General features: G+C 34.2%; 1 protein-coding gene across 3 annotated transcripts in view; it reads right to left on the reverse strand.

Annotated features, from left to right (window-relative positions):
- The window catches only part of LOC134721243 (putative uncharacterized protein DDB_G0282133), a 67476-nt gene that overhangs the window by 19036 nt on the left and 26988 nt on the right, over positions 1–21452 (reverse strand). For all 3 annotated transcript variants that reach the window (XM_063584068.1, XM_063584069.1, XM_063584070.1), the window contains exons 2-4: positions 6791–7094; positions 3606–3687; positions 2549–2574 (exon numbers count right to left, since the gene is read on the reverse strand). In XM_063584068.1, coding sequence (XP_063440138.1) covers positions 2549–2574; positions 3606–3687; positions 6791–7094 — 412 coding nt within the window. The remainder of the gene's footprint in view (positions 1–2548; positions 2575–3605; positions 3688–6790; positions 7095–21452) is intronic.

Raw genomic sequence — 21452 nt, forward strand, 5'->3', positions numbered from 1 at the left:
GGTTGAAGGTTATGCAGGCTATAATCAGCATTTTACCTTACAACATAAAGTAGAAATATTTATACTTCATTACAAAATTTAAAACACTAACGGGTAAAAATGCAAACATTATATGAACATAAGAAACACACGACACATAAAATAAGTTTAAAACGAGTCATATTAAAAGTGATAGCTAAACTCCTTCTTTTATCTTTTCGATCTCCTGTAGGTTTATTTCAAAAACTAAAAACCGCCAGCTTGCACAGCTGAATTGTTTGAAATGAGGATTGTGAGAACACATGCGGTAGGGAAATCGCGGTTGACAGACATACAATTTAAGACGTACATCTGCAACGAGTGAAGCAATAAAAACTAACAATGGATTTAGCCGTTTGATATTTTCGAAGACTACACTGATGGAAAATAACATATCACTTGACATGTTTTTCATGTCTCATAACATTGTTTTTAGAATGATATTTTCATGCACTTGATTAAGGGAGCTGATAGCAAACCCTATCATTCGGTGTTTGTTGTTTCTGCTGTCTGTCTGTCATTTTTTTTTGTGAAATATTTTGCTGTCTGTCTTTTGATTTTGTGAAATATTTTATAACCAATATTCTAGTTCAAATTATTATATACAATTTTGTTATGTCATAGCGTTTTATAGCAGACTATATATATATATCACCATCATTGATGGCGATCCGATGGATACATCTGTTGTAGGGTTGTCACTGACTCAGACGTACTTATGAATATAATTATTTTCTGTGACTGTATCTCACATTAATTTGTAGGATCCTTTACTATAGATAATTTAGCTGATCTGTAACAATAACATCTTCATGCCTTATATATCATGTACTGTAGTACGCCGCTAGATTAAAACTGACGTGGAAAGGTAACATATGGCCACCGAAAGCTCTTTTTTGAGAGCCCAGGTGGTCGTGTGGTCTAGCGGGACGGCTGCAGTGCAGGCGATTTGGTGTCACGATATCACAGTAGCATGGGTTCGAATCCCGGCGAGGGAAGAACCAAAAATTTGCGAAAGCAAATTTACAGATCTAACATTGTTGGGTTGATGTTTATACAACTCGTCTAAACATCAACCCAACAATGTTAGATCTGTAAATTTGCTTTCGCAAATTTTTGGTTCTTCCCTCGCCGGGATTCGCTACTGTGATATCGTGACACCAAATCGCCTGCACTGCAGCCGTCCCGCTAGACCACACGACCACCTGGGCTCTCAAAAAAAGAGCTTTCGGTGGCCATATGTTACCTTTCCACGTCAGTTTTAATCTAGCGGCGTACTACAGTACATGATATATAAGGCATGAAGATGTTATTGTTACAGATCAGCTAAATTATCTATAGTAAAGGATCCTACAAATTAATGTAAGATACAGTCACAGAAAATAATTATATTCATAAGTACGTCTGAGTCAGTGACAACCCTACAACAGATGTATCCATCGGATCGCCATCAATGATGGTGATACATGGCTGTGTACATAATGTATATACAACTCGTCTAAACATCAACCCAACAATGTTAGATCTGTAAATTTGCTTTCGCAAATTTTTGGTTCTTCCCTCGCCGGGATTCGAACCCATGCTACTGTGATATCGTGACACCAAATCGCCTGCACTGCAGCCGTCCCGCTAGACCACACGACCACCTGGGCTCTCAAAAAAAGAGCTTTCGGTGGCCATATGTTACCTTTCCACGTCAGTTTTAATCTAGCGGCGTACTACAGTACATGATATATAAGGCATGAAGATGTTATTGTTACAGATCAGCTAAATTATCTATAGTAAAGGATCCTACAAATTAATGTAAGATACAGTCACAGAAAATAATTATATTCATAAGTACGTCTGAGTCAGTGACAACCCTACAACAGATGTATCCATCGGATCGCCATCAAATATATATATACGGTGTGGGTTTGCTCATTGTTGAAGACTATCCTATGACCTACACCAACGTCATTTCGATACTTGTAAATAGTTGTCTCATTACTAATCCAATTATCCTTATTGAGAAAACAAATCATCATTGTATCATATTTACTTTAATTTGATAAGTAAAATTTTGATAAGCCATTTAAAATAGGCTGTTTTCGTTGTGGGTTTACTTTTGAACAATTCGTTTTTATTATCAAACACATTCTTCTTCTTGGTACGTATACAATAATATGAAAGTAGTTTTTAAGACTCAATTACCAGACCCATTAGAGAGTAAACTGTCTTACTGTATTATTTATAGTACTATTACATTTAATATTCATATTAATACATAATAATTTTCAGTTAGGCAAACTTCAAAAGCATTACTCAAGATACCGTATGATTGCATATATAGACTTAAAAATTCAAATGAATATCAGATTTGGAATCCATTGTAAATTCATTATAATAGAGAAAATACATTTGCTTGGATAACAGATACATGTATTTCATTTGAATCTCTTGTACATTTGTAAGGCAGTGATTCATTGACATTGAACTATTAACTTGCAAAAATATTCCATTTTATAAAATAAATAGTTAAACAACTTACCTTTGTTAGTTTACACATATTTTCATCTGAAAAGTACAAATTATTCATAATGTATAAACCTTATTTTCGGCTACATCACTGGCAGGTATTATATATGGTAAATCGGCTGAATAGGTTCAGATTAAATAAATTAGAAATATATTAATGGGACCTCATTGATTAAAATCCTCTTTATAATGTATCTTTTACAAGTATGCGTGGTTAGCATATTTATTGTGTCTTCTTAAGCTCGATTCAACTTTGAATTTAATTAGACATGATAAGTTCGTCCTTGTAGATTGAAAACTTTGTTACTTGTTTAGGAAGTGACTAATATGAAGTAGTTATGTGGCTTGCACGCTTTGAAAAGAAAAGAGAGAAGTTAGTATAATGCCATCATGAAGAGAAGAACCATAAATGATATCAATATGAAAGGATCTTAAATAAACGAAGTTTTTTTTGTCGTTTATTATCTTTTATGTAATAGGCCATGATGATGCATATCTTAAATAATGCTTCTTAAACTAAGATCGATCGCGCGAGTCAAGACAGCTTCCAAGTTTGTATGGAAGAGAACATGAATAGCTTCTTACAGACTGACCGTAGTCCAGTCTATTTTCAACGGTTTCAAGAAATTTTAATTGTAAGTAGTCAGTACCGGTGTAGTCAGTAATATGATCAATTTTGGTGACGGTCCAGTGACCTATAGATGCTTACATCTTTGAAACTTTGGTATTTGGGGAATAGTTGCTTTATAAAACAATACAGGAGTAACTCACAATTTGAATCAGAAATCACAAGGTGTTGTAAAAAAACCAAGGAAAAACGAATGCGACCGCAACACAGAAAAGAAAGTGACGTCTATTGCTTTGGAAGGGATGAGCATGTTCTGCTTTACATACGACAAAAATTATTTCGTAGAAAAGGTCAAATTCGATCAAAAGACCTGAAGCACAAACACTAAAAACGCAATGACAAAAAAAACCCGTCGAAAACCCTTAATTTCCTTATAAATTGAGAATCAAAATGAGAACTATGGAACAGAATTGCCTACAATAAATGAATATTGCTAACTTACCGTCTTGTGTTTCTGCTAAATCCGGTGTATTTGTCATGGAATCTGCCGCACCGGATGACCATCCAATTACACGCAGCGTCGACTGGAACAAAAATAAAAATTATGCGTTTAATCTGGTACCTAGCATCAATTGTGGGGAAATGGTAGACGGTGTTAATGAATTTGTTCTGTTACTGAACTTGTGTATATAAATATTTACTCAACATATAGATTTTTAATTTGTCCGACGTAAGGAGATTTTAACGATTAGACGATTTCTTCTACTTATTGGTGTTATGTTAAGCAATAGTCTTTTGTCGACGATCTTCGCTTTGGTATTTTAATTCCTAAATTAGTATGTAGATAGTATACTATTTACTTTAAACTCTTAGAGCTGAATGTATCTTTTTCGATTATGTGAACTTTGACTTGATCTTTTTCATCAGATTTGCATATATTTTATCATTGCCATCAAATCAGAGTAAATAATAAAGTTACGGATTTTCTTTCTTCAAAACCAACGATTTCTTCTTTTTATTTACATGTAAAGGAAATCAATTTACTCATGTGTAATAAAACTGAGTGAATATAATATTTTTTTTCCGACTTATAATGTAAGCACTTTTATTTTGAATTTGTAGGAAAATTAAATGAACAAAAAACAAACAATCGAAACGAGTTATCTAGAAGTTTATCTTAAAGTCATAATATGTCGACACCGTATACGTAAAATGCATTTTGTTTAACATTTTGAACAAAGGTGGAGCATATCAATTTATGAAACGAAAAAGTTCAAATAAATTGTGATGGTGTGTATGCTTGTCAAAAAGTGATGGTTATGTGCTTTTCAAATAGTGATGGTTACGGGCTTGTCAAATAGTGATGGTTATGTGCTTATCAAATTGTGATGGTTGTTATGCGCTTGTCAAATTGTAATGGTTATGCGGTTGTCAAATTATGATGGTCATGTGTCTGTCAAATTGTGCTGATTTGTATGCTAGTCAAATTGTGCTGGTTTGTACGCTAGTCAAATTGAGCTGGTTTTTATGCTAGTCAAATTGTGCTGGTTTATTTGCTAGTCAAATTGTGCTGGTTTGTATGCTTGTCAAATTGTGCTGGTTTGTATGCTAGTCAAATTGTACTGGTTTGTATGCTAGTCAAATTGTGATAGTTTGTATGCTAGTCAAATTGTGCTAGTTTGAATGCTAGTCAAATTGTGCTGGTTTGTATGCTAGTCAAATTGTGATGGTTTGTATGCTTGTCAAATTGTGCTGGTTTGTATGCTAGTCAAATTGTGCTGGTTTGTATGCTTTTCAAATTGTGCTGGTTTATTTGCTAGTCAAATTGTGCTGGTTTGTTTGCTTGTCAAATTGTGCTGGTTTGTATGCTAGTCAAATTGTACTGGTTTGTATGCTAGTCAAATTGTGATAGTTTGTATGCTAGTCAAATTGTGCTGGTTTGAATGCTAGTCAAATTGTGCTGGTTTGTATGCTTGTATGTATGTACTTTCAGATCTGTTCATTGTGTCTTTTTGTGTCGGGATGTATAAGTACTCGGCCACATCCATTTGTATTTTTTGTTTATCTGATGAGTTAAGCTTTTTTCAACTGATTTTTATAGTTCGTTCTTATGTTGTACTGTTATACCACTGTCCCAGGTTAGGGGGAGGGTTGGGATCCCTCTAACATGTTTAACCCGCCACATTAGTTATGTATGTGCCTGTCCCAATTTAGGAACCTGTAATTCAGTGGTTGTAGTTTGTTTATGTGTAACATATTTGTTTTTCGTTCATTTTTTTAAATAAATAAGAATAATGTGAATTGTTTTACATTGTCTTATCGGGGCCTTTTATAGCTGACTATATGCGGTATGGGCTTTGCTCATTGTTGAAGGCCGTACGGTGACCTGTTATTGTTAATGTTTGTGTCATTTTGGTCTTTTGTGGATAGTGGATACTTGTCTCATTGGCAATCATACCACATCTTTTTTTTTATATTGTCAAATTGTGCTGGTTTGTATTCTAGTCAAATTGTGCTGGTTTGAATGCTAGCCAAATTGTGCTGGTTTGTATGCTTGTCAAATTGTGCTGGTTTGTATGCTAGTCAAATTGTGCTGGTTTGAATGCTAGCCAAATTGTGCTGGTTTGTATGCTTGTCAAATTGTGCTGGTTTGTATGCTAGTCAAATTGTGCTGGTTTGTATGCTTGTCAAATTGTGCTGGTTTGTATGTAAGTCAAGTTGTGCTGGTTTGTATGCTTGTCAAATAGTGCTGGTTTGAATGCTAGTCAAATTGTGCTGGTATGTATGCTAGTCAAATTGTGCTGGTTTGTATTTTAGTCAAATTGTGCTGTTTTGTATGCTTGTCAAATTGTGCTGGTTTGTATGTTTGTCAAATTGTGCTGGTTTGAATGCTAGTCATATTGTGCTGGTTTGTATGCTAGTCAAATTGTGCTGGTTTGTATGCTAATCAAAATGTGCTGGTTTGTATGCTTGTCAAATTGTGCTGGTTTGTATGCTAGTCAAATTGTGCTGGTTTGTATGCTAGTCAAATTGTGCTGGTTTGTATATTGGTCAAGTTGTGCTGGTTTGTATGCTTGTCAAATTGTGCTGGTTTGTATGTTTGTCAAATTGTGCTGGTTTGAATGCTAGTCATATTGTGCTGGTTTGTATGCTAGTCAAATTGTGCTGGTTTGTATGCTAGTCAAATTGTGCTGGTTTGTATGCTTTTCAAATTGTGCTTGTTTGTATGCTAGTCAAATTGTGCTGGTTTGCATGCTAGTTAAATTGTGATGGTTATATGCTAGTAAAATTGTGATGCTTATATGCTAGTCAAATTGTGATGGTTTGATTGCTGGTAAATGTATTAATGTTGTTTGTTTGTTTGTTATCAAACATATTTTGTTATTTCCCTTAACATTATTAATAGTATCCTATCAGAATAGTGTCTAATTTTTTTATTGGGATATTTGATATCTGTATGAGGTCGACTGTATCATATTCATGTAGTTCATGTAAAAATGATTGAAACTTTACAAAATATATCAGCTATAACTAGAGTTTTATTTATCCAAGAAGTGTCTGAAAGGGTGAAGTCCTCTCTACATATTCATATATGCTGTTGTGTTTGTAATGTGTTTTCTTTCCATTTTCCATTTCATAATTTTACTTACTATTAAGTATGGAAGATTTACATGTTTATATACTTACTGGATCAAGCCTGGAGAAACTTTCCAAACGGACCATCTCTTCTTCTGTTAATTGTCTCCCTCTAGTACCGTTCTGTTGATGGGTTTCGATGTCGATCACACTATTCTCCTTTGTTTCAGTTCCACAATTTTTGTTTACAACATTCCCTTTGATATTATTTCCATTTGAATCACATTCCCGGACTCCAAAAGGTTTCTTTGAGGTCCGCGTTCCCTCTTTAGGGATGTTTATATTAGCATTGTTATCACTTTCTTGTGTCTGTGATTCTGTTTTCTTAGAAACTGCAGCGTTGTTTTTGGAAGCCCTGCGTTTAAGCAAACGAAGAAGAATTAATTCCTTAAAATTAGTGAATTTATTTTTCCCTGCAATTTTGCATTCATTTTCAATATTTGCAGGTGGCATTGTTTCTGCCGTTTATTTTTAGACCTGCTGCTGAAGTATTGACCTTGCTTCCTGGTACAATATGCAAGAAGACAGATCAACAAAAAGCTAATAAAAATGCACAATCAATCCTGTTTATTGTTTATGTAAATCTTTCTTTGTCGATTTATTGAAGTCCTATATTTTTCACGCTTACTGTTTCATTGTTTGCCCATGTTGATCGCATTACATATTAATGGTCTTAGCCATTGACTTATAAAATAGCTTATATTATGTATGTTCATATGCGGTGTAAACCTTAATATCACCCAAAGTAACCCTTTCTAAGGGAAAAGAATTCGATTTTAACTAAAATCAAATCAAGCAAAAGTGTTAGATCTTTAATGAGGAGATACAATGATGTTATCTGATTTCTGTATGACAACAGCATTGTTAATTAAAAGTCAATTGTTGATGAACAATTGATAGGTCTTTCCTTTTTTCTTTTATTAATTGCCTTCTTAATTAAAAAATATATGGTTTCTAAGGACTTTTATGTTCATAACAAGTGGTTGCTAAGGACAAAAATCATTCATAAGGATAAAAATATTACTGCAAGTATTAAAAATGTCATATGTACTATTCATAGTATTTAAAGTTAAAAAAAATACGTGATTGTTAAGGACTTATATGTCGTTGCTAGGGACAAAAATGTCATTTCCAGTATTAAAAATTTCATATTTATATTATTCATAGCCTTCTAAGTTCAAAAATATATGGTTGCTAAGGTGTTTCATGTCGTTGCTAGGGACTTGACCTCTGACCTTGACCTAACTTTGTAGATCTTATTATGCTGATCATTTTCGCGATTCAAAGTTTCCTTCTATCTCTAACCATTTTTGGGTTATAAGCAAACAATCATCATTTCGGACCCCAAAAACAGTTTTGGTGCCCTAGTTCCATAACAGTTGGTCCAATAATTTTAAACTCAACATAACAAATGTAGATCTCGACAAGACACACATTTTCTCCGTTACATTTTATCAGCCATCTTTTACGGTTATTGAGTAAATCCGATAACAAGCTAAGGTCAAAATCTAGGTCATGACCTTGACCTTTGACCTTAGGTCAATTTTCATGTTCATGTGAATTGATGATTATTGGTGATAATCCTAGGTGGCTACAACTTACAGTTTCTGAGTTTTAGTGGCCAACTGACATTTGTTAATTTTCAAAGGGGCATAACCCTACCAATGAGTCGTTGAATCTTTTCAATCCAAATGTAACGAAGCACCAGGGTCTGTTCCTGAACAAATTCCACCCTTTGTTTTTTTTCTACCTATTATGGTTAAGGAGTTAGAATGATAACAAGGTTTTTTGTGTTAGGGGAGATAACCCCTATAAAGGAAATGTTACGGGGTCGTGCCCTCACCACAAGATAGCTTTTGGTCAACCGATACTAGATACCTAATATCATTTCAATATGTCGCGTACTTTTTTTGGGAAATTTCGTTAAAGTTTGGCGGAAAGAATAATAATAATAATTAAACTGTCAATTGTTCTTGAACAATTGAGAGGTCTTTCCTTTTGTAATGTAAAATACATGTTCCAACAGACGTCGAATGTATTGAAAAGGTCAAGGTCTACCTTAAAAAGCTCGAAAACACACTAAAAATCCTTTATATAAGGTCAAAAACACTAAATTCGCTATCTGGGACATGACCTTGACCTTTGACCTTTTGACCTTTGTCAAGGTCAATAGTCCCCAATGACATTACTGAAGACCCCAAGGATCTATGACCTTTGGTTATATAGTAAAAGCTGATTTTGTCTTTTCAGAAACCTAAAACAGGCTTTATGCCCCTTAAAAAAGGTCAAATCTCTTCGGTCACAATGTAACAAAGTTGCGCCGTAATGATCCAAACATTTTCCACTATTAAAAACTTCTGTAAGTATAATGGTTGCTGAGATTATCCCATAACAAGGTGTTAGGTCAAAGGTCAAGGTCAACATACAAATTTGACCTTGAGATATTTTTCAAAGATACATGAATTGATGATGAATGGTGAAGATCCTAGGTGTCTACGACTTACGGTTTCTGAGTTTTGGTGGTCAACCGACACCGGTTCATTTTAGTAGGGGCATAACCCTACCAATGAGTCGTTGAATCTTTTCGATCCAAATGTAACGAAGAACTGGGGTCTGGTCCTGAACAAATTTCACCCTTTGTTTTTTTTCTACCTTTTACGGTTACGGTGTTGGAGCGATAACAAGGTTTTTGGGTTTCGGAGGGATTACTCCGAACCGACAAAATATTTCGACTCACAGGGTGAGTTCCAGATAGGTATTCATGACACCTATACAAAGTGTGAATATAAAAGCGACACGTCTTACGGTTAACGCGGCTAAATTTGTCAAAGTTTAACGGAAGAATAATAATAATAATTAAACTGTCAATTGTTCTTGAACAATTGAGAGGTCTTTCCTTTTGTAATGTAAAATACATGTTCCAAGAGACATAGAATGTATTGAAAAGGTCAAGGTCAACCATAAAAAGCTCGAAAACACACTAAAAATCCTTTATATAAGGTTAAAAACACTAAATTCGCACTCTGGGACATGACCTTGACCTTTGAACTTTTGACCTTTGGCAAGGTCATTAGTCCCCAATGCCATTTCTGAAGACCCCAAGGGTCTAGGACCTTTGGTTATATAGAAAAAGCTGATTTTGTGTTTTCAGAAACCTAAAACAGGCTTTATGCCCCTTAAAAAAAGGTCAAATCTCTTCGGTCAAAATGTAACAAAGTTGCGCGGTAATGACCCAAACATTTTCCACTATTTAAAACTTCTGTAAGTATAATGGTTGCTGAGATTATTCCATAACAAGGTGTAAGGTCAAAGGTCAAGGTCAACAAACAAATTTGACCTTGAGATATTTTTCGAAGATACATGAATTGATGATGAATGGTGAAGATCCTAGGTCTCTACGACTTACGGTTTCTGAGTTTTGGTGGTCCACCGACACCGGTTGATTTTCATAGGGGCATAACCCTACCAATGAGTCGTTGAATCTTTTCGATCCAAATGTAACGAAGAACCGGGGTCTGGTCCTGAACAAATTTCACCCTTTGTTTTTTTTCTACCTATTATGGTTACGGTGTTGGAACGATAACAAGGTTTTTTGGTTTCGGAGGGATTACTCCGAACCGACAAAATATTTCGACTAACAGGGTGAGTTCCAGATAGGTATTCATGACACCGATACAAAGTGTGAACATGAAAGCGACACGTCTTACGGTTTAGGCTGCTAACTTCGTCAAAGTTTGGCGGAAGAATAATAATAATAATTAAAACGTCAATTGTTCTTGAACAATTGAGAGGTCTTTCCTTTTGTAATATAAAATAGATGTTCCAATAGAAGTAGAATGTATTGTCAAACGCCCCCTTTTGATCATCCACTGAGATCTGTACTTTCTGTAGCTTGTGTTTTTGTAGTATATGAGCTTTCGTACATGGTCCGAGTTGTTTTAGAATTGGTCCGAGTGTTCGTGGTCCGACTTGAATTTGGTCCGAGATGTGATGATTATCTATCCCAGAATTCAGCGTAGAACTTCCTTTCTGAAACGCCATTGTAAGTGGGAACCCTGCACATTTTTTTCTTGGACTTATTCAAGTAAAACCTCCCCTTGTGATTTGTTAAATGTGCTTGAAACAAAGCAAATAAATTATTTCTAAAGGCCATTGATATATTATCATAAATTAGTGAACAGTGTATGTAATATAAAAGAAAGGATGTGAGGTATCCATCCATGACACAAAAAAATCATGATTCATGCATATCAAACACACAAAAAGCAAAGGAACAGTGCTTTTATTGCTGTTCTTCATCTCAAAGTCATAGTGAGGACTTGAACAAGGAATAAAATCTCTCACTTCGCTGCAAGTTTAAGACGGCCCCTAGCACCAGTTTGAGCGGAATTCTTGGCAAACTGACGATCATAACACAACTGTAATTTGAAGAACAAATTAATAAAGAAAATCAAACAATAACTGTCATAAATTATTTAGCCCGCCAATCACAATCAGGCGTGCAAAAACAAGGATCTCCTGTACTTGGTATTCGTAGGCGAAGATAATGAATTCTGTGCTTTTAACTTGAGTTATGTTTTACCAATTCTTACGAAATTTTAACAAATGTTAATTGCCACAATAATGACAAAATGTGTTGTATTGAATTTGGTGATTCTGAACCAGTTTAAAAAGGGATTAAATGGGGTTTCACTGTTTTTTGATGTATTTAATGTTTTATTTGTTATTCTCGTTGGGTTTTGTCTGATGCTTGGTCCATTTCTGTGTGTGTTTCATTTCAATGTTGTGTCGTTCTCCTCTTATATTTAATGCGTTTCCCTCAGTTTTAGTTTGTTACCCCAATTTTGTTTTTTGTCCATGGATTTATGTGTTTTGAACAGCAGTATACTGCTGTTGCCTTTATTAGTCCCCATGCGACACATTGCAGTGGACAGAGAAAAACCAGGTGACTGTCTGGTATTGTTAGCGCTCTCACATATGAAGTTTTTCAAGAAATTTATATAAAAAAACAAATATGTAACACAGCAACAAACAAGTTGTAAATAACAGCAACTGAATTACAGGTTCCTGACTTGGGACGGGCACATACAGAATGTTGCAGAGTTAAACTAGCCGACCCTCCCCCTAACCTGGGACAGTGGTGTAACAGTACAAATATAAGAACAAACTATAAAAATCAGTTGAAATGGCTTAACTCATCTGATCGATACACATAGAAATAAATCTAACAAAAACACGGGTACTTGTACATCCAAACATCAAAAAGACACTTAGTACAGATCTGAGAGTACTCGCAGTTACTGACAGCTAGTGAGCCAATAGCTGCAGTATCGTAGCTCTTTAGGTCCTTATGTTATTTTTTGACTATTTGCAGACCATAGAGCTACGGATTTTCCCTATTTCAAAACGTTCGGAATTGCGACCCTGGTTCAGGTCGCACTTATTTCCCTAAAATTTATTCTTTATAATCCATGCAAAGCTTGTCAATATATCTAGTTCGTTCCGTTAGATATTTTTCTAGGATATGACGTACCTATTTATGTTTGAATATTCATTTCCTTAACACTATTATCTAATTATTCCATTTGTATACATTCTCTGCCTATTTTGTTCGGCCATATTGAATCTCGTGGTGACGTCACGAAAAAACAAGAAAAGATAACTCTTGTAGGAAAGCACGTGTTAGTTTGTTTACGTTGTCTTTTATTTTATTTTCATGACTTTTTGAATGAAAGTACGTTTAATTAAGATTAAAAACTAACGGAAATAATAATTATTTCATTGAATTTAAATTTTTAGTATGAATAAAGGTTTTAAAGTCTTTTAAACACTCGATTCTCGCTTAGAAATAAGACTAAGTAAACAAACTAACACATGTTTTTCTACAAGAGTAATCTGTTCTTGTTTTTCGTAGGCGTTCCTCACCCCCAACATAGGAGATCAAGGAAATTGGAGTTATCTTTTCTTGTTTTTCGTGACGTCACCACGAGATTCAATATGGCCGAACAAAATAGGCGGAGAACGTATACAAATGGAAATAATTAGATAATATATAGTGTTAAGGAAATGAATATTCAAACATAAATAGGTACGTCATATCCTAGAAAAATATCTAACGGAATGAACTAGATATATTGACAAGCTTTGCATGGATTCTAAAGAATAAATTTTAGGGAAATAAGTGCGACCTGAACCTGAGTCGCAATTCCGAACGTTTTGAAATAGGAAAAATCCGTAGCTCTATGGTCCGCAAATGGTCAAAAAATAACATAAGGACCTAAAGAGCTACGATACTGCAGCTAGTGAGCCAATAACAACTAATAAAAAAAATCATGCATCTAAAACTTAATTATCAATCAGTACACATCCAACATCCAATGAATTTAGTGTAAAGACGTCATTAACAGTCAGAAAAAACAAGCTTGGGGTGATTTGTTTGCATTTTTGACATGACGGGAAATAAAAATATAAAGACTTACACTAAGCAGTAAATGCATGAAAAAAGATGATAAATACTTGAGCAATATTGAACAACATTTTAAACAAATCTGTTTATTGTTTAATTTAAAAGTACCGGTCAAGGAAAAATTAATTTATTTATTAATAGATAATGTCTGGTTCTTTTTTTCTTTATTCATGTACTGATAGACAAAAAATAGACGGAATGTTATTTATAAACTTTATTGAAAGAATAAAATCAATGATGTATTAAACAAATATATTTGATTGAATTCAACATTGAAATCTGGATCATAGCTCTTCATCTTTTTAGCTCACCTGGCACGAAGGGCCGTGCCAAGTGAGCTTTTTCAATCACTTGGCGTCCGTCGTTTTTAATGTTTACAAAAATCTTCTCTGAAACTACTGGGTCAAATTTAACTAAACATGGCCAAAATCATCATCAGGGTATCTAGTTTGATAATTGTGTCCGGTGACCCGGCCAACCAACCAAGATGGCCGCCATGGCTAAAAATAGAACATAGGGGTAAAATGCAGTTTTTGGCTTATAACTCAAAAAACAAAGCATTTAGAGCAAATCTGATTGAGGTTTATATCAGGTCAAGATCTATCTGCTCTGAAATTTTCAGATGAATTGGACAACTGGTTGTTAGAGTGCTGCCCCTGAATTGGTAATTTTAAGGAAATTTTGCTGTTTTTTTGGTTATTATCTTGAATATTATTATAGATAGAGATAAACTGTAAATAGCAAAAATGTTCAGCAAAGTAAGATCTGCAAATAAGTCAACAGAACCAAAATGGTCTGTTGACCCCTTAAGGAGTTATTGCCCTTTATAGTCCATTTTGAACCATTTTTCGTAAACCTGTTATCTTTTACAAACATTTTCTCCTCTAAAACTACTGGGCCGAATAAAATCAAACTTGGCCACAATCATCATTGGAGTATCTAGTTTTAAAATTGTGTGCAGTGACCCGGCCAACCAACCTCGATGACCACCATGTCTAAAAATAGAACAAAAGGGTGAAATGCAGTTTTTGGCTTATAACTCAAAAACCAAAGCATTTAGAGCAAATCTGATTGGGGTTCATATTGTTAATCAGGTCAAGATCTACCTGCTCTGAAATTTTCAGATGAATTGGAAAACGGGTTGTTAGAGTGCTGCCCCTGAATTGGTAATTTTAAGGAAATTTTGCCGTTTTTTGTTATTGTCTTGAATATTAATATAGATAGCGATAAACTGTAAACAGCAATAAATAAAGCAAAGTAAGACCTAAAAATAAGTCAACATGACCAAAATGGTCAATTGACCCCCTAAGGAGTTATTGGCCTTTATAGTCAATTTTTATAAAATTTGTAAATTTTTACTAACATTTTCCACTGAAACTAATGGGCCAATCATTATAAATAGGGATAATTGTATGCAGCAAGAATGTTCAGTAAATTAAGATCTACAAACACATCACCATCACCAAAACACACATTTTGTTATGAATCACTCTGTGTCCTTTATTAAATATTCACATAGACCAAGGTGAGCGACACAGGCTCGTTAGAGCCTCTAGTTTACAGGAATGTCCTGTACTCCCATAGTTTTCAGATTTTGTATATAAGCATAAGCCCCTTAATTGATTAAGATAATCGATAGAGAGGAACAGCATATAGAACATTATATAGCAAAATGTTCAGTACAATAAGATCTACAAATAAGTCGACATGATTTCATCTGACCTCATTTTCAAGGTTCATTGGTCAATGTAAATTTTTCGTGTTTTGGTCTGTTTTTGTAATACTATAAGCAATAGGTCAACTATATTTGGTGTATTGACTAATTGTGAGGTAAAAATGTCTCTCTGGCAGATGTCATTTGTCCTTGACCTCATTTTCATGGTTCATTGGTCAATGCTTAGTTTTTGTGTTTTGGTCTGTTTTTCTAATACTATAAGCAATAGGTGAACTATATTTGGTGTATGGAATGATTGTAAGCTGTACATGTCTTTCTGGCAAGCGTCATTTGTCCTTGATCTCATTTTCATGGTTCATTGGTCAATATTAAGTTTTTATGGTTTGGTCTTTTTCTTGTATACTATAAGCAATAGATCAACTATGTTTGGTGTATGGAATGATTGTAAGGTGTACATGTCTGTCTGGCAGGGTTCATTTGACTTTGACCTCATTTTCATGGATCATTGATAATTTTAAGTTTATGTGATACTAGTATTAAACTTTTTCTTTAGGACTATCAACGTAAAACCAATCATGGTTAGTAAAGCAGGCGAAAAATTTCAGCGTGTGCACTCTTGTTTTTCTTATTTCTATTATTTTGCCAATTATTATGAAAGCTTGAATAGATACATGTAAGTATAAACTGGAAACATGGGAAACAGTAAAAATGATCATCAATACAATATCTACATAAAGTCCACTAAATAAGATTTACAAATAACATGAACAAGGAAACATAAATGATTACAATCACAGAGAAATAAATATCAAATAGCATATTTTTACAAGGTGAGTGATACAGACTCTCAAAAGTCTGTTGTTTATTAACTTGTTGATTTTCTATTTTGACAGAAAATGGGTCGTAAAAGAAAGAGTAAAGCTACTGTAGCTAGAGAGCAGAAGGAGAGAATGAGAAGTAGACGACAAAGCAGTGTTGCCTCTATAGAGTTGGCACCTCTAGGTGAGGAAGAACTCTTAGCCAGAAGGTTGGCTTCTCCTTGTGAGAAAAATCCTTCAAATGCCCAGAGGTTAGAACCTCCTCTGGGAAGCCTGTCTATCCAAAGCATGGATATGCCACTGAGCTCTGACTCCCCACCGTGGGTTTGTACTCCGCCGAGAGTACCCTCACCAAAAGTTGGTGTTGCAGGACAGACGAAACTGGTGGTAGAAACATCATTAGATGTCACCAGTATAATTGAAACAAAGCAAAAGGTTCAAGAATACAATACTGAAACAATACTAAGAATAAACAGTACTGAACCAAATACTAGAATATACAATACTGATTCAATACTAGAAATCAATACTGAAGAATGCAATACTGAATCTAAACAAGAAATTAACAATGAACTAATGCAAGAAATGCAAACTGAACCTATACCAGAAGTAAAAACTAAACCCAAATCTGTGTACAGAACACAAGAAATAAAAGACATAAACATATCAACATTACAAACAGACCAGTCAGATTGCGAGATCGAATCCAAAATAAGGCTAACGTTAGAATTTGATGAACCACCAAAAACAAAAAAAGCAAAGTTAGAATCTGTATGTAGTTCAGGCTTTAAAATGTTGCCTCCTGATGTTCATTTAAACATAGCTTCAGGGAGTGAAGAAAGCAATAATATCAAGTCAGTAAAAGTGAATGGTAGTTCAAAAAATAAAATAAATTTTATAGGTGGCAAAGTTGATATTAGAAACAATAAACATTCCTCTGATTCTTCTCATTATAGCAAAATAAGATCAAGAAAGCTGATTCAGGGGAAAACAGAAAATGAAGAAACTGACCTTAATTTAGTAGATCAAGAAAAAACTAGAAATGAGGTAAGGAATTTAGAAAATACATGTTCAGTTAATCAACCATTTATGATGCAAGGTAGTTTCCATCAAGGTGATGACAGGTTCAGAAACAATAGTGGTAAACAATGTGTAGCAAATTCATTAACAGCCATAGCTTACAGCAAACTCAGTTTGATTGAATATTGGAATATGACTTTCTTGGACAAAATCTTGATAGAAGGGAATATTTTGTATACTTGGATTCATGGTGATAATGAAGAGTTGTTAGTAACAGAATTGCCGAAAATGGTGGAAATAAGAGATATGATTGTTAAGTGTAACAGAAAAGAGTCTATATTTGCTTTGATAGATAATAATGGTAAAATTGAATTTAATGTTCTTTCTTTGGATCATGCTCTTCAAGAGGCTCTTATTGATTCAGATGGATGTTTTGTTTGTGTAAGGGGTTTTACTAGTGCCATTATTAGGCAAAATGGGAAAATGTATTTATTTGATTCACATGCTAGAAATTGTTTTGGCTTACAAGACAGCTGTGGTAAAAGCATTGTTATTCAGATTAATGATGTGAACAGTTTGTACCAACACTTTTACAATTTTGTGCAAGGAGATGTAAATGCAGAATTTGAAGTAACAGGAATCAACATCGAAATTCAAGATGAAGATTCTGCCACTAACAATCTTGACAAATTAATTGGAAATATTAATAATAGAGAGGTTTTAGAGGATGAAAACAACTCTGACGTAGAATTTATTGGTGTCCCAACTCAAACATGCTATTTATTTAATCCAATTGATTATTATACAAAAAAAAAACTGTGTAATATTTTAGATATTAAATCAAAATTTGTTTTGAAAAACCGGCTAATGCCAACACACAATATAGGTACACCTTTAAAATCAAAACAAATCACTGCAGACGGCAACTGTTTATTCAGAGCTATTTCATATGCAGTATCAAGCAGGCAAGAAAACTTTAAACAAATAAGAACTGAATTAGTGCGCCACATCTTGTGTCATTCACATCAGTTCAATTCTTTTCTTGATTCTGAAACAGTCAATGAGTATATGAAACGTACTAATATGATAGAAGACAATGTTTGGGGAACTGAGTTGGAAATAATAGCTGCTGCTGATTTATTAAAAACTGACATTTTTACATATTTAGAAGGTAAATGGATTAAATACTCCTCAAAGCAAATCAGTAGCAAGAATAATGTGAATGATCAAGCAATTTATCTTAATAATGTAGGTAATCACTATGAAGTTGTTCTTTCTGTTTTACCTGGTGGTAAAGAAGCGGTAACATTAAACAGTAAAGAAAGTGCCAAGAAACGAAATCAATCTGGTGCAGAGAAAGACAAAATGAACTTACACTATGAACTATCTCATGAAGGTACAATGAAGAGAAAATATGAACAACATGAGTTGAATTTTCCAAAGAAATGCTTAAAGGAAGATGAAAATAGTTATGGTTTAAGTAAGAAAAAAACTTGTTTGGAATGGCCAGGTAAAGGTCTAGCTGTCTGTAAACCTCGAGCACCAAACCAAGGTTTGACAAAAAATGAAAAAGATAAACTAAAGTATCAGTTGGATGGTCAGTTTAGATTCAATAAAATAGAAAAGCAAAATAGTAAGTATGAACAAGACAGATCATACAGGGAATCAAAGAAAAGAAAAAGTATTCAAAAGTATGCAAATGATAAAGAACACAACAGCTATGTCAGAAAATCAAGCATTCAGAAATATGCTGATGATGATGATTTCAAAAGTAAAGTCAAACAGGCAAGCATACAGAAATATGCTGATGATGATGATTTCAAAAGAGAAGTCAAACAGGCAAGCATACAGAAATATGCTGATGATGATGATTTCAAAAGAAAAGTCAAACGGGCAAGCATACAGAAATATGCTGATGATGATGATTTCAAAAGAGAAGTCAAACAGGCAAGCATACAGAAATATGCTGATGATAATGATTTCAAAAGAGAAGTCAAACGGGCAAGCATACAGAAATATGCTGATGATAATGATTTCAAAAGAGAAGTTAAACGGGCAAGCATACAGAAATATGCTGATGATAATGATTTCAAAAGAGAAGTCAAACGGGCAAGCATACAGAAATATGCTAATGATGATGATTTCAAAAGAGAAGTCAAACAGGCAAGCATACAGAAATATGCTGATGATGATGATTTCAAAAGAGAAGTCAAACGGGCAAGCATACAGAAATATGCTAATGATGATGATTTCAAAAGAGAAGTCAAACAGGCAAGCATACAGAAATATGCTAATGATGATGATTTCAAAAGAGAAGTCAAACGGGCAAGCATACAGAAATATGCTGATGATGATGATTTCAAAAGAAAAGTCAAAGATCAGATATTGACTAGAAGAAAGAATGCCAAAGAGGACAGTAATGATGTTACAAAAGTTATTGAAAACTTTAGGAAAAATGTAAGTAAGGGTCCAGAATTTGTTTGTTCTTGCTGCTTTAGACTGTTATTCGAAAATCAAGTTGTACAATGTAGAAGAGAATTGTATAAACCAGGTTGTGGTAAAGATATAGCAGACATATGTATTTCTGAGAAGTATTTACATAGATGTTCAGAAGAATGCAAAGATGAATGTTTATATCAGGGAGCCAGCAGAGCTACACTTTGGATTTGTTACACATGCCATAGAAAGATTCTTAAAGGAAAAATACCTGCTGAATCTTTTGCTAACAACTTGGCTCTAGAGGATATTCCACTAGAACTTAACAGATTAAATCAACTAGAACAACATCTTATTTCATTAAATATACCTTTCATGAAAATTGTTGCTTTACCTAAGGGTGGACAAAAAGCTGTGCATGGTCCATGTGTTTGTGTACCATCAGATATTTCAAAGGTCACAACAACTTTGCCTAGATCAGAAGATGATAATTGTTTAGTGAAAGTAAAACTCAAAAGAAAATTACAGTACAAAGGTTATGAGGAATATCAATTTGTGGACACTAAACATTTAGAAGAGGCCTTGTCCTTTTTAAAAGAAAAGAATGATTGGTATTCAAATGTTGAAATAAATGGAGAGTGGTTGAATCCAATTCCATCATCTGAGAATATTTGTGTCGCTGAAAAAAAAGACAATAAAAGTTGTACAAGAATTGACAGAGTGAAAGAGGATAACTTGGAGGACAAATCAGATAAAAAAGAACAGGAAAATGCAGTTGATTCATATTTAGATGATAGTTTACAGGGTGTACAGTTGGACACATGCTTACAGCCTGCTGACATTGCACAGGAAGCATTGGATTTATTGTTTGACCAAGAGTTTAATTTATCTCCTGCAGAAGGAAATAATCCAGTCAGTTTACTGAAAGAAAAGGGCATTGAAGCAAAAACCTTTCCAGTGCATTACCCTACAGGTAAAAACACTTGGAATGAGGACAGAGAAGAGAAACTATCTTTATTAAGATATTTTAATCTGAGATTAATGAGTGTCGAAAACAGGTTTGCCAGAGATACTTCCTACATATTCTTTAGCCAGTATATGTCTGAACTAGATAGGGTCATGTCAAATGTACAGATATCGTTACGGAAAGGGTCAGCTTTTTCAGATGGACAGAAAGTAACAAGTAAAATGCTGTGCAATAAGGAGTCATTAAATGGATTATTTAGAAAAGATGAAGCAATCAAGTTCATGAAGCCTGTCCGAGGAACACCACCATATTGGCAATCTATTCAGAAGGACATTTTTTGTATGATTAGACAGTTAGGTATACCCTCATTCTTTGCGTCATTCTCATCTGCAGATTTTAGATGGAAAGAAGTTGTAGAAACCATACTGAAGCAACAAGGAGATATTCGTAATGTTGACAGTCTTAGTTGGGATGAAAAATGTAAAGTGCTTTGTAGTAACCCTGCTACAGTGGCAAGAATGTTTGATCACAGATTTCACAAATTTCTTAAAGATGTGATAATGTCAGATGCTGAACCAATTGGTCATGTGATTGACTACTTTTATAGAGTTGAATTTCAACAGAGAGGTTCTCCACATACTCATTGTGTATTTTGGGTAGAAGATGCCCCCAAATTTGGAGTAGACGATGATGATACTGTAACAAAGTTCATTGATAAATATATCTCTTGCAAATTACCATTGGAAAGTGATGACCCAGAGCTTACTGACATTGTTAAAACCGTTCAACAGCATAGCAAAAACCACTCAAAAAGTTGTCGCAAAAAAGGAACAGAGTGTCGGTTCAATTTCCCAAGACCACCATCTGAAAAAACTTTTATATCCTGTCCAATTGAAGACGAGGAGGATAAGGAACATGATGAAGATGCTGATGATAGTAAGAAGTCAGATTCTGAAAGCAGTAAACCATCTGAAAAGACATTTATACCATGCCCAATGAAACATGATGATGAAGACCATCATGATAAACATACTGATGGTAATATTAATGAGAAATCAAAATCTAAGGGCAGTATCTTAAAAGCAAAACAGATGTTAGCATGTTTATGGGATGTAATTAAAGAGTGTGAAGATAAAACTTTGACTACCAGTGAATTATTTTTGAAAGCTGGATTGTCTCAAGAGGATTTTCAAGAATGTTTTAGATGGATAACAAACAGAAATACTGTAGTATTAAAGAGAAATAAAGATGAGTTGTTTATTAATCAGTACAATCCTCATCTGCTAAAATCATGGAATGCAAATATGGATATTCAGTACATTTTGGATGCA

The sequence above is a fragment of the Mytilus trossulus genome, chromosome 6 (genome assembly GCF_036588685.1).
Source record: "Mytilus trossulus isolate FHL-02 chromosome 6, PNRI_Mtr1.1.1.hap1, whole genome shotgun sequence".
In the NCBI taxonomy this organism is placed as follows: domain Eukaryota; kingdom Metazoa; phylum Mollusca; class Bivalvia; order Mytilida; family Mytilidae; genus Mytilus; species Mytilus trossulus.